This window comes from Bos indicus x Bos taurus, chromosome 10 (genome assembly GCF_003369695.1).
Source record: "Bos indicus x Bos taurus breed Angus x Brahman F1 hybrid chromosome 10, Bos_hybrid_MaternalHap_v2.0, whole genome shotgun sequence".
In the NCBI taxonomy this organism is placed as follows: domain Eukaryota; kingdom Metazoa; phylum Chordata; class Mammalia; order Artiodactyla; family Bovidae; genus Bos; species Bos indicus x Bos taurus.
The window spans coordinates 36,483,430-36,497,491 of NC_040085.1; the positions used below are offsets into that span (position 1 = coordinate 36,483,430).

A 14,062-nucleotide genomic window follows, 5' to 3' on the forward strand; every position below is an offset into this window, starting at 1 on the left:
TCCCAAAATTCTATCCACTTCCTTATCCTGTTTGAAACCTGTTCCCTAGAAGTCCACCACAGAATTACCATGTACTCCTGTGACTTAGGGCTAATAAGAGCTGAATTTACCATGAAGCTCTTGAGACCTAAGCTTCAGGGTCCCTAACCTCCATGAGCTCAAGTCTTACACTGTGTTCAATTGTTTTTGGTTTTCTAACACTTTTTTGCTTTCCCTTCTATCATCTTACCTGCTCTTGGGAATAACCCAGAACAGCCTTCTGAATGTTTATCATTTAATCTCTAGACTTTAGGGCTAAGATCTCACCCAGAGAATGAGATCCCCAAACAGCAGATACTATTCATAACCTGAGAAAAGCCAGTCAAGCCTATCTTGTCATAGTTCAGTTCAGGGTTAGTCACTCAGTCTTGTCTCTTTGTGACCCCACACCAGGCTCCTGTCTATGGAATTCTCCAGGCAAGAATACTGGAGTGGGTTGCCATTTCTTTCTCCAGGTTATTTAGTGACAATTCCACACCACCCACTGCAGGATCCCCACACAATAGCAACCCCCAGAGGGAGCCCAGGATAGGCTGTCAATTCCAGATGAACGCCTACTTCAGAGCTTAACACAAATGTCTAACAAGCATTTTAAATTCAATATGCCTGAAACTCAACACTTTTTCTTCCCTAAACCAAGCTAACTTTCAGTCCTAGCTCAAGAGTAACCCTTCCAGTTGCTCAGGCCAAAACCCATAGAATCTCTCGGTTCTCTCCCACACCTAATCCTTCAACAAATCCTGTCTTCCTCTTCAGAAGTCATTTTGACTTGTGTGCTAGTTGACTAGCTCAACTTTTATGCAGCCTGTTCTGATAGACCTTGCCCAACTAAAAGCTACTTTTGTTCTTAAGACCCATTTCACTTTTAATCACCTCACCCAAACACACTGAGAAATTTCACAAGCTTTCTTGTAAACTGGTGAATTATCCCAAAAGCCAGGACTACTAAACACTAGGTAAATGCTCAGAGCAGGTCTTTTTTTTCCCCCAGAGCAGATCTTAATGACAGCAACCACTCAAGAGTCCAATTTGTTTCCGGTTATATGCTGGATGCTATATGCAGTGGGCACCTTAACTAAAAAAAATGGCTTTTTTGAAGTATAAAGCTAAAACTGACACTACAAGAGTTCAGCATTAATACTTTAGCATAAGTCAGGGAAAACTAAAAAAAATACTTATAAGCTGAATCCAGAGAAGTAAGTTTTTAAAAGATTTCACTCATATTTGAAGTTTTGAAAACTTTTATTTTATATACAAAGAGCTAGTATTGTTTCCGCCTAAGGTTGATGTGCTGGATGAGCCATCTAAGGAAGTTTGGTTAGTCCAACTGGAAAAAAAAAGAAAAAGGAAATTAATTCAAAATGCCTTAAATATCACCATTTTATTCTCAGAAAGAAATGGTTCATTGTAGAATGAGGTTTAAACTGGAAACCTGACCCACCCAAACTAGTAATCCAGGTCTAAATACCTTACATATTTACTGAACACCTATTACAAGCTGCTCCATGAATCTCAGCTTGATTTGTTAACTGAATTTTAGTATTGGGAAACCCACTTCTACCTTCAAAGAAATTTCCCAGTAGAAAAACATGCTTCAGAAAATGATCCTTACCAAAAGCTCAGGACGTCATTAAGTAGTAACTAATTACACAGCTAATATTTTGTTACTCATAGTGTGCCAGACACTATTCTATGAGACATTCATAAATCAATTCATTTATTCTTAATCTCTGAGAAATGCGACACAAAACTGGCAGACTTTTGGCAGAATGGATGGGAGTCCATTCTCCCATCTGTGATACAGAGTTATTTCAACTTCCATAATTAACACTAAACATGTATTTCTTAACTATTTGGTCAAAATCAAAAGTTTAAGCTTAAGATACTTTGTCACAGAAATCGCACATTAACAATTCATCTCTGCTATTACATTAACAAATTGTACCCACGGTAACACTTCAACATAAGAACTTCTAATTTAAACAAATACGTTCTACTCAACATCGTTGCATTCTAATTACTAATAAAAAAGTAGTGACAGAATTTTATATCTCAAAGAGCCAGTTAGAAATTAATCTTCAACTTAAAAAAAAACACTAACATTTAAGTGACTTTTAGGAGCCAAGAAACCGTCACATATAACTTTTTCAACAACCCTACTATTCATTTTTCACAGGAAAAAACTTAACTTTGAGCGACTTGACCAAAGTCATAAGACTATTAAATGACAGACCTCTGAATCCTAAAAAGGTCTATGTGGCCCCAAACCTCAAGCTCACTACATGACCCTATTCAGTTATTTCAGGGCAGCGGTCAAGGCATGTTTTTTGCCGAAAATTAACAAGATATGATTAATGATTTAATGTTTCATTTTAGCGACTTCTGAAAAGTAATGTTTATCCAACATTACATATAGCACCTAAAACTAACAGAAATGGGTAAAAAGGTATTAGAAAAACTACTTTTCCACGCCTTCACATCCCCCTCAATCCTATTAAGATGACTGCCGAGCCTCTCAACTGTGTTGTCCGCTACAAAGGAAGAGCCCTGCTAGCTGAAAGAGAAAAACGGCACTGATCAAACGCCGACACCGAACTACCGGCTTGTCGCCCCTCCCTGAAACAGGAGACCATGGCGTCCGCCAGCGTACCTTAATGAAGCCGATGTCCTTCGCATACTGGCGGAAACACTGGCGGCACATATTGAGGCCGTATTTCCGGATCAGACCGTGCCGGTTGGAGCAGACCCGGCTGCAAAAAGAAACGGCGTTATAGCTAGTCACAGAAAGTGAATTATCGGCACTCCGTGGGGCCACCACTCGCCCTGCAGGTCTCCACGGACCCATCGGAGGCCTGCAAATGGCGGCAGCCACCTCTCCGGTTCCGTCTCCCCTCCACGCGCCGCCCGTGGGCTCCTCTACACTATATTTCAAGCAGTGTCGCGCCCCAAAGCAACCCTTCCAAACAACCACATTCTGTTTCTCACCAAGAGCGAGAACCCTGGCCGAATTTTCTCGGATGGCTCCAGTAGAGCTGCTGGTGACCCATGTTGCCTTCTCGGCTGCAACGAGGTAAAAGGAACGAGGGAGCGTACGCATGCGCTCTTCAAAATTTTAGGACACAGTTTACCCAGAAGGCAGTGCTGATAAATGACGCATGTGCAATGTGTCCATGGAGTCTCGGGGGCCGAGAGAGGCTTGCAAATATTCTAGGCGGGCACAACTGATGACGTCACCACACCTCAGCCTCAAGTGTTGTCTTGCGCAGGTTTGCGATCGCCGGGCGCGGTGGCGCGCGCCTGTAATCCCAGCTACTCGGGAGGCTGAGGCTGGAGGATCGCTTGAGCTCAGGAGTTCTGGGCTGCAGTGCGCTATGCCGATCGGGTGTCCGCACTAAGTTCGGCATCAATATGGTGACCTCCCGGGAGCGGGGGGCCACCAGGTTGCCTAAGGAGGGGTGAACCGGCCCAGGTCGGAAACGGAGCAGGTCAAAACTCCCGTGCTGATCAGTAGTGGGATCGCGCCTGTGAATAGCCACTGTACTCCAGCCTGGGTAATATAGCGAGACCCTGTCTCTTTTGAGCCTCCAGGAAAGAGTTTTGAACTTTTAAGAAATAAACGATGTAACTATTCTGTTTTCTTGCTCGTCGTCTGAACCTTTATACATTCTTCTAATTAAAATTTTGCACTTGGAAAAAGGATTTTTTTACTGAACTCAGCACTGACACCTACTGGAATAAAATTGCAAAATAACTTAAACTCAACTGTAATAATTAGGAGTGGACGGTAGGAGATGCTGTTTTGTTAGACAACTTCGTTTTAACTGGCACACAACTTCTAGGGAAACCTACACTATTCCAGAAGAATGACAAGAGACAATGTCTTTAATATTTAAGTGTAGCTAGTTGAGTTTAAAGTAAGAAAAAGCAAATAGCCAATGTGTGCTGCTTTGACTAGATGACTCGGTAATAAAACAACTTGTGAAAACAAATGCCATCCAATAAACCAGCGAAAACTGTCCCTAAAATCCACGTAGTCATTTATAATGCCTCTAAATAAACCTAAAATTATACATGGCTCTGATATCAAAGCTTTAACCAGATCTATAAAATGTACCACAAGGTGCAATAATGCAGAAAACTTTTACACATGAACTCTTATACTAGAATTGAAATACCATACCTCTTGAAGATATATTGTTTCAGGTCTAGTGCCCCTCCCAACCTAAATTAGGCACTTTGTTACCTGATAAAGGTAAGGAGCAATGGCTGCGCTTTGCTGGAGCAGCCATGAAGAGATACCCCACGCCCAAGGTAAGAGAAACCCAACTAAGACGGTAGGTGTTGCAAGAAGGCATCAGAGGGCAGACACACTGAAACCATACTCACAGAAAACTAGTCCATCTAATCACACTAGGACCACAGCCTTGTCTAACTCAATGAAAGTAAGCCATGCCAGTGGGGCAACCCAAGATGGGCGGGTCATGGTGGAGAGGTCTGACAGAATGTGGTCCGCTGGAGAAGGGAGTGACAAACCACTTCAGTATTCTTGCCTTGAGAACCCCATGAACAGTATGAAAAGGCAAAATGATAGGATACTGAAAGAGGAACTCCCCAGGTCAGTAGGTGCCCAATATGCTACTGGAGATCAGTGGAGAAATAACTCCAGAAAGAATGAAGGGATGGAGCCAAAGCAAAAACAATACCCAGCTGTGGCTGTGACTGGTGATAGAAGCAAGGTCCGATGCTGTAAAGAGCAATATTGCATAGGAACCTGGAATGTCAGGTCCATGAATCAAGGCAAATTGGAAGTGGTCAAACAGGAGATGGCAAGAGTGAATGTCCACATTCTAGGAATCAGCGAACTGAAATGGACTGGAATGGGTGAATTTAACTCAGATGCCCATTATATCTACTACTGCGGGCAGGAATCCCTCAGAAAAATGGAGTAGCCATCATAGTTAACGAAAGAGTCCGAAATGCAGTACTTGGATGCAATCTCAAAAACGACAGAATGATCTCTGTTCGTTTCCAAGGCAAACCATTCAGTATCACAGTAATCCAAGTCTATGCCCCAACCAGTAACCGCTGAAGAAGCTGAAGTTGAACGGTTCTATGAAGACCTACAAGACCTTTTAGAACTAATATCCAAAAAAGATGTCCTTTTCATTACAGGGGACTGGAATGCAAAAGTAGGAAGTCAAGAAACACCTGGAGTAACAGGCAAATTTGGCCTTAGAATACGCAATGAAGCAGGGCAAAGACTAATAGAGTTTTGCCAAGAAAATGCACTGGTCATAACAAACACCCTCTTCCAACAACACAAGAGAAGACTCTATACATGAACATCACCAGATGGTCAACACCGAAATCAGCTTGATTATATTCTTTGCAGCCAAAGATGGAGAAGCTTTATACAGTCAGCAAAAACAAGACCAGGAGCTGACTGTGGCTCAGACCATGAACTCCTTATTGCCAAATTCAGACTTAAATTGAAGAAAGTAGGGGAAACCACTAGACTGTTCAGGTATGACCTAAATCAAATCCCTTATGATTATACAGTGGAAGTGAGAAATAGATTTAAGGGCCTATATCTGATAGATAGACTGCTGATGAACTATGGACTGAGTTTCGTGACATTGTACAGGAGACAGGGATCAAGACCATCCCCATGGAAAAGAAATGCAAAAAAGCAAAATGGCTGTCTGGGGAGGCCTTACAAATAGCTGTGAAAAGAAGAGAAGCGAAAAGCAAAGGAGAAAAGGAAAGATATAAATATCTGAATGCAGAGTTCCAAAGAATAGCAAGAAGAGATAAGAAAGCCTTCTTCAGTGATCAATGCAAAGAAATAGAGGAAAACAACAGAATGGGAAAGACTAGAGATCTCTTCAAGAAAATCAGAGATACCAAAGGAACATTTCATGCAAAGATTGGCTTGATAAAGGACAGAAATGGTATGGACCTAACAGAAGCAGAAGATATTAAGAAGAGATGGCAAGAATACACAGAAGAACTGTACAAAAAAGATCCTCATGACCCAGATAATCATGATGGTGTGATCACTCATCTAGAGTCAGACATCCTGGAATGTGAAGTCAAGTGGGCCTTAGAAAGCATCACTACAAACAAAGCTAGTGGAGGTGATAGAATTCCAGTTGAGCTATTCCAAATCCTGAAAGATGATGCTGTGAAAGTGCTGCACTCAAGATGCCAGCAAATTTGGAAAACTCAGCAGTGGCCACAGGACTGGAAAAGGTCAGTTTCCACTCCAATCCCAAAGAAAGGCAATGCCAAAGAATGCTCAAACTACCACACAATTGCACTCATCTCACACACTAGTAAAGTAATGCTCAAAATTCTCCAAGCCAGGCTTCAGCAATACGTGAACCGTGAACTTCCTGATGTTCAAGCTGGTTTTAGAAAAAGCAGAGGAACCAGAGATCAAATTGCCAACATCTGCTGGATCATCGAAAAAGCAAGAGAGTTCCAGAAAAACATCTATTTCTGCTTTATTGACTATGCCAAAGCCTTTGACTGTGTGGATCACAATAAACTGTGGAAAATTCTGAAAGAGATGAGAATACCAGACCACCTGACCTGCCTCTTAAGAAATCTGTATGCAGGTCAGGAAACAACAGTTAGAACTGGACATGGAACAACAGACTGGTTCCAAACAGGAAAAGGAGTTGGTCAAGGCTGTATATTGTCACCCTGTTTATTTAACTTATATGCAGAATACATCATGAGAAACCCTGGACTGGAAGAAGCACAAGCTGGAATCAAGATTGCTAGGAGAAATATCAATAACATCAGATATGCAGATGACACCACCCTTATGGCAGAAAGTGAAGAGGAACTCAAAAGCCTCTTGATGAAAGTACAAGTGGAGAGTGAAAAAGTTGACTTAAAGCTCAACATTCAGAAAACGAAGATCATGGCATCTGGTCCCATCACTTCATGGGAACTAGATGGGGAAACAGTGGAAACAGTGTCAGACTTTATCTTTCTGGGCTCCAAATTCACTGCAGATGGGACTGCAGCCATGAAATTAAAAGACGCTTACTCCTTGGAAGGAAAGTTATGACCAACTTAGATAGCATATTCAAAAGCAGAGACATTACTTTGCCAACAAAGGTTCATCTAGTCAAGGCTATGGTTTTTCCTGTGGTCATGTATGGATGTGAGAGTTGGACTGTGAAGAAGGCTGAGCACCGAAGAATTGATGCTTTTGAACTGTGGTGTTGGAGAAGACTCTTGAGAGTCCCTTGGACTGCAAGGAGATCCAACCAGTCCATTCTGAAGGAGATCAGCCCTGGGATTTCTCTGGAGGGAATGATACTAAAGCTGAAACTCCAGTACATTGGCCACCTCATGCAAACAGTTGACTCATTGGAAAAGACTCTGATGCTGGGAAGGATGCGGGGCAGGAGGAGAAGGGGACGACAGAGGATGAGATGGCTGGATGGCATCACTGACTCGATGGACGTGAGTCTGAGTGAACTCCAGGAGTTGGTGATGGACAGGGAGGCCTGGCATCCTTCGATTCATGGGGTCGAAAAGAGTCGGACATGACTGAGCGACTGATCTGATCTGATCTGAAAGGAAGTAGTCAAGCCAGAGATTTAAAAACTGATATGACCTGATCCTGCTCTCAAAACGAATGTATTGAGAAAAATAGAACTATCTCAGAGCCCTTCCTTCCAGTTTCAACTTCTTTGTTTTGTTTTCAGTTTCAACTTTCATGACTCTAAGTAGGTAGGACAATTATATTCTATGATAGATGTGCTCATAGAGCACAAGAAGAGCAAAGAAGAAAGAGATTAATTCCAGGGTGAGTTTCATTTGAGGGGCCTTTGAAGTAGACCTTAAGTGAAGAGTGAGGTTTACACAGGCAGCAGGGAACATAGTGAGAGGATGCCTTTGAGCCCAGAACTGTTGTTGGGAAAAGCTTAGGGAGGATAACAACCTACTGTAACTAGAGAGGAGGGTGCACGTAAGATCTAGTGACAGATGATTAATTAAAATTTAAAGCCTGACTGTAGAAGGTCCAATGTCAAGCTTCTACAGTTTGCCTGGAATTTGTATCAGTCATAGATGTGTAGTTTACAAAATCCATATGCTTCTCAGAAGCTAATCAAACATTTGCCCACCTATAGTCTCTCAGGCCTTTCCTAGTTGTTCTCCATCATTGTTAAAAGATGACAATGGTACTGAGATCAATTCCGTAAATACTTTCAGTACTCTGCTATAAAATCCTCAAGGGAGCAGGGGAAAGATAAACAAGAAACAATTAATTATACTTGAACAATAACAATCTCTTATAGCTTAAACTATCTTGAACTATGGTGATATTCAAGTAGTTCTTAATGTTTATTCTGGTCTTGAAAATTATTCTCCTTGATGGAGATATTACAGAACTGCAGTTGAAAAGTTGTACTTCCCACTCAGTCTTAAGATGATGTAGCACCATCTATCTCCATCAATGGAATTATCAATTTCTTTTTCAATAAGAAAGCTGAGAATACCATTTTAAAAGCCCATTTTAACCCAGTATTTGTAAAGAGCTTTTAGCTTAATTCTATACTATTTTTACAAAATCCTATTACTCATTTATATTTGGCTTTTAAATACTTCTTTTAGATTACATTTTCCCTGAATATAATACATACCAAGTACTCTAAGTTATGACCAACCTAGATAGCATATTAAAAAGCAGAGGCATTACTTTGCCAACAAAGGTCCATCTAGTCAAGGCTATGGTTTTTCCAGTGGTCAGGTATGGATGTGAGAGTTAGACCATAAAGAAAGCTGAGCGCCGAAGAATTGATGCTTTTGAACTGTGGTGCTGGAGAAGACTCTTGAGAGTCCCTTGGACTGCAAGGAGATCCAACCAGTCCATCCTAAAGGAGATCAGTCCTGGGTGTTCATTGGAAGGCATTAATTCAGCAACTGAACTGAACTGACTGACTCTTTCTTTCTTTCTTAAATACAATGAAATTCAAAGAAAAAGAAAAAATGTGCCACTAATCTCCTAGCCCAGATAACCCCTATTAATATTTTGTTTCACCTGAGTATAGATATTATTTTTTAATTTAAGAACATTGGAATGATCTGCATGTTCGGTTCAGTTCAGTTCAGTTCAGTCATTCAGTCGTGTCTGACTCTTTGCGACCCCATGAATCCCAGCACACCAGGCTTCCCTGTCCATAACCAACTCCCGGAGTTCATTCACACTCATGTCCATCAAGTCGGTGATGCCATCCAGCCATCTCATCCTCTGTCGTCCCCTTTTCTTCCTGCCCCCAATCCCTCCCAGCATCAGGGTCTTTTCCAATGAGTCAACTCTTCACATGAGGTGGCCAAAGTACTGGAGTTTCAGCTTCAGCATCATTCCCTCCAGAGAAATCCCAGGGCTGTTCTCCTTCAGAATGGACTGGTTGGATCTCCTTGCAGTCCAAGGGACTCTCAAGAGTCTTCTCCAAAACCACAGTTCAAAAGCATCAATTCTTCGGCGCTCAGCCTTCTTCACAGTCCAACTCTCACATCTATACATGACCATAGGAAAAACCATAGCCTTGATTAGACAGACCTGTGTTGGCAAAGTAATGTCTCTGCTTTTGAATATGCTATCTAGGTTGGTCATAACTTTCCTTCCAAGGAGTAAGCATCTTTTAATTTCATGGCTGCAGTCACCATCTGCAGTGATTTTGGAGCCCAGAAAGATAAAGTGTGACAGTGTTTCCACTGTTTCCCCATCTATTTCCCATGAAGTGATGGGACCAGATGCCATGATCTTCATCTTCTGAATGTTGAGCTTTAAGCCAACTTTGTCACTCTCCTCTTTCACTTTCATCAAGAGGCTTTTGAGTTCCTCTTCACTTTCTGCCATAAGGGTGGTGTCATCTGCATATCTGAGGTTAGTGATATTTCTCCCGGCAATCTTGATTCCAGCTTGTGTGTCTTCCAGTCCAGCGTTTCTCATGATGTATTCTGCATATAAGTTAAATAAACAGGGTGACATACAGCCTTGACGTACTCCTTTTCCTATTTGGAACCAGTCTGTTGTTCCATGTCCAGTTCTAACTGTTGCTTCCTGACCTGCATACAGATTTCTCAAGAGGCAGGTCAGGTGGCCTGGTATTCCCATCTCTTTCAGAATTTTCCACAGTTTGTTGTGATCCACACAGTCAAAGGCTTTGGCATAGTCAATAAAGCAGAAATAGATGTTTTTCTGGAACTCTCTTGCTTTTTTGATGATCCAGCAGATGTTGGCAATTTGATCTCTGGTTCCTCTGCTTTTTCTGAAACCAGCTTGAACATTTGGAAGTTCATGGTTCACATATTGCTGAAGCCTGGCTTGGAGAATTTTGAGCATTACTTTACTAGTGTGTGAGATGAGTGCAATTGTGCGGTAGTTTGAGCATTCTTTGGCATTGCCTTTCTTTGGGATTGGAGTGGAAACTGACCTTTTCCAGTCCTGTGGCCACTGCTGAGTTTTCCAAATTTGCTGGCATCTTGAGTGCAGCACTTTCACAGCATCATCTTTCAGGATTTGGAATAGCTCAACTGGAATTCTATCATCTCCACTAGCTTTGTTTGTAGTGATGCTTTCTAAGGCCCACTTGACTTCACATTCCAGGATGTCTGGCTCTAGGTCAGTGATCACACCATCATGATTATCTGGGTCGTGAAGATCTTTTTTGTACAGTTATTAAGACATCATTATTCAAGATATCACCTATTTTCCTCCTTAACTTAGTCTCACAATTATTTGTGATTCTACATCCATAATTAAAGACTTACATCTCTACTGAGCTGTCTTCAATTTCAGTATATATATTGAATATATATATTGAAATGGGTATATATATATATATATAAACATATATAGTTTATGTTTATGATGCATTAAGCTCTGCATCATCAAAATTCAAATAGAAACAAGAGTTGCCATTTTTAGGCTTACAGAAGCACAAGTACAAAAAAAAAAAATGTTTGCTACTGTTAAGGAATGTGGAAAAACAGATACTTTCTATGAGTATGAGTTGAATTGTTACAATTTCCATAGAAGGCAAATTGGTAATCTCCATCAAAAATTTAGCAGATTTTTCTTTTAGAAAATATTTCAACAGATACTGATATTTTAATTAATTGTATAGTGTAAAGTGGGCTTTGTGGTGGCTCAGACCATAAAGAATCCACTTGCATTGCAGGAGACCTAGGTTTGATCCCTGGGTTGGGAAGATCCTCTGAAGGAGGGCATGGCAACCCACTCCAGTATTCTTGACTGGAGAATCCCCATGGACAGAGGAGCCTGGCAGGCTACAGTCCATGGGGTGGCAAAGAGTTGGACACGACTGAGCGACTAAGCACAGCACAGCACATACTGTAAAGCAAAACACAGATACATAAAGTATATTTTTAAAAGTAAGTATTTATTCAACCCAGATCCCTGTTTCTCTAGTCTCTCTGTCCAAACTCACCTGTTACCAGTTTTGGAGAGGATCTTTAAAACAGTGTTATCTCCAGTCTCTCTGTCCAAACTCACCTGTTACCAGTTTTGGAGAGGATCTTTAAAAAACAGTGTTATCTGTCTACCTATGTATTCATCCACTCAGAGGTGTATGTGTGATATACCTATGTATATGTATAAATGTGTCCATATACACATTTGTACTTATCTTTTTTTTTCCTTTTTTTTAAAATTTTATTTTATTTTTAAACTTTACATAATTGTATTAGTTTTGCCAAACATCAAAATGAATCCATCACAGGTATACATGTGCTCCCCTCCTGAACCCTCCTCCCTCCTCCCTCCCCATACCATCCCTCCAGGTCATCCCAGTGCACCAGCCCCAAGCATCCAGTATCGTGCATTGAACCTGGACTGGCATCTCGTTTCATACATGATATTTTACATGTTTCAATGCCATTCTCCCAAATCTTCCCACCCTCTCCCTCTCCCACAGAGTCCATAAGACTGTTCCATACATCAGTGTCACTTTTGCTGTCTCGTACACAGGGTTATTGTTATCATCTTTCTAAATTCCATATATATGCGTTAGTGTACTGTATTGGTGTTTTTCCTTCTGGCTTACTTCACTCTGTATAATAGGCTCCAGTTTCATCCACCTCATTAGAACTGATTCAAATGTATTCTTTTTAATGGCTGAGTAATACTCCATTGTGTATATGTACCACAGCTTTCTTATCCATTCATCTGCTGATGGACATCTAGGTTGCTTCCATGTCCTGGCTATTATAAACAGTGCTGCGATGAACACTGGGGTACACGTGTCTCTTTCCCTTCTGGTTTCCTCAGTGTGTATGCCCAGCAGTGGGATTGCTGGATCATAAGGCAGTTCTATTTGTACTTATCTTTATATATGTTTACTACTTCTCTTTTCATGTACACAAACAGAATACCATACCCAGTATTTTCACAAATAGATCATAAAGCATCTTAGAAGAGTATAAAAGCTATAAAGAAATAAGTAGCAAAAGTAGAAGATGAAATTAAATGGAAACATCTTTGAACATTCTTTTGCACACTTAAAGTGTAGTCATATCTATATAGTATATCCATATTATAAAGTAGGTCTATAAAATAAAATTCTGGATATGGGACTCAGAGACCAAAGAATATGAACTTTTAAATTTTTGATAGAGATTACCAGTTTGCCTTCTATGGATATTATAACAATTCAGCCTCATACCCATAGAATGTATCTGTTTTTCCACACTCCCCCAACAGTGTGAAGTAACAAACTCTTTTTTTTTTTTTTCAAACTCTTTTTTTTTAACAAACTTTTTTTATATTTGGCCTTCTAATAGCCTAAAGATGACAACTGTTCTTTCTATTTGAATTTTGATGATGCAGAGCATGTTTTCCTATGTTTATAAGCCAGCCATGTATCTTTATCTGATAATTTCTCCTTCCAGTCTACAGTCCACTTTCTTAATGTTTTACTGGGCTGTAGTTTGTGTATTTGTAAATGATTACATGAAAGAAAATTAGCCCTTTGATCATCATATTGGTTGCAAATAGTTTTAAAGTTTTTGTATCAAAATTTATAATTGATAGGTTTAAAATTTTTTCCAGTGTTTTCTTGTAGTACTGTTATAATTTTGGTTTTCATTTTAAATCCTGAATCCACCCAAAAGTTATGTCTCTGTCCCCCAAAAGTACGGGAGAAATCCAGTTTCTTTCCCTACCAAATGGCTAGCTACTTATTCTAACAGAAGAAGGATTAACCAAATGCATACTAATCAGTAATCTTACTCTATTCTAGCACAATACAGGCTTTCATACATATTTGTTAAGTGATATTCATTTACTCATTAATTTATTCTGTAAATATGCATTGAGTACCTACAATATGTGAATATTATGCTTGATCTTAAATATGACAGTAGTGTCCAGGAAGCTTGTAGTCTATTGGTGAAGACAGGCATTAAATAAGTAATCATATAGCAATTATTTTAGACAAGATACCCTAAGATTCCTCTTGCTGTGAACATCCAAACTTGCTAGAAGAAACATGGTACACTTTAAAATGTAGAGTTGAGCTCCATGGACTCTCAAAGATCACATGCTAAGAACTAACTGAAAACCACAAAGGCTGCTCTGGAGAGATTTGTCCAGCTAGTTTATAGGACCTGGATTCCGAAGAGAAAAAGAGGCAAGGCTTTGGGTAACTGTATTCAATTAAACTGCAGAGTGGAAATCCATGAAGGTTTCTTGGAAGAATTAAGTACAGCATTTGAGACAAGTTCTAGTACTATTCGTTCTACCAGTGACTACCTGTGAGGTCACAGGCAAATTCCTTTACTCTTTTTGGCCTCCACTACTCTTGTGTCAAGTGAGAGAATTGGATTAGAATACTATAAACTGTGTTTCAAGGTAAGAGAAACCCAAGCAAGATGGTAGGTGTTGCCAGAGGGCATCAGAGGGCAGACACACTGAAACCATAATCACAGAAAACTAGTCAATCTAATCACACTAGGACCACAGCCTTGTCTAACT

The 14,062-nt window shown here is 40.4% G+C and overlaps 1 protein-coding gene across 1 annotated transcript; it reads right to left on the reverse strand.

Annotated features, from left to right (window-relative positions):
* Positions 1-1,262: 1,262 nt before the first annotated feature.
* On the reverse strand, positions 1,263-3,238 carry RPS29 (ribosomal protein S29). The gene is made up of 3 exons (XM_027553677.1): positions 3,025-3,238; positions 2,690-2,789; positions 1,263-1,366 (listed from the first exon to the last, which is right to left on the reverse strand). Exons 1-3 carry the CDS (start codon positions 3,084-3,086, stop codon positions 1,358-1,360), a joined length of 171 nt encoding a protein of 56 aa, XP_027409478.1. The 5' UTR covers positions 3,087-3,238; the 3' UTR covers positions 1,263-1,357.
* Positions 3,239-14,062: the final 10,824 nt, after the last annotated feature.

Bases quoted from the DNA above. Each gene is read 5' to 3' on its own strand.
- RPS29 (XM_027553677.1), bottom strand. From the start codon at position 3,086: ATGGGTCACCAGCAGCTCTACTGGAGCCATCCGAGAAAATTCGGCCAG. The intron at 2,790-3,024 runs GTGAGAAACAGA...TTCTTTTTGCAG, and splicing joins GGCCAGGGTTCTCGCTCTTG to CCGGGTCTGCTCCAACCGGC.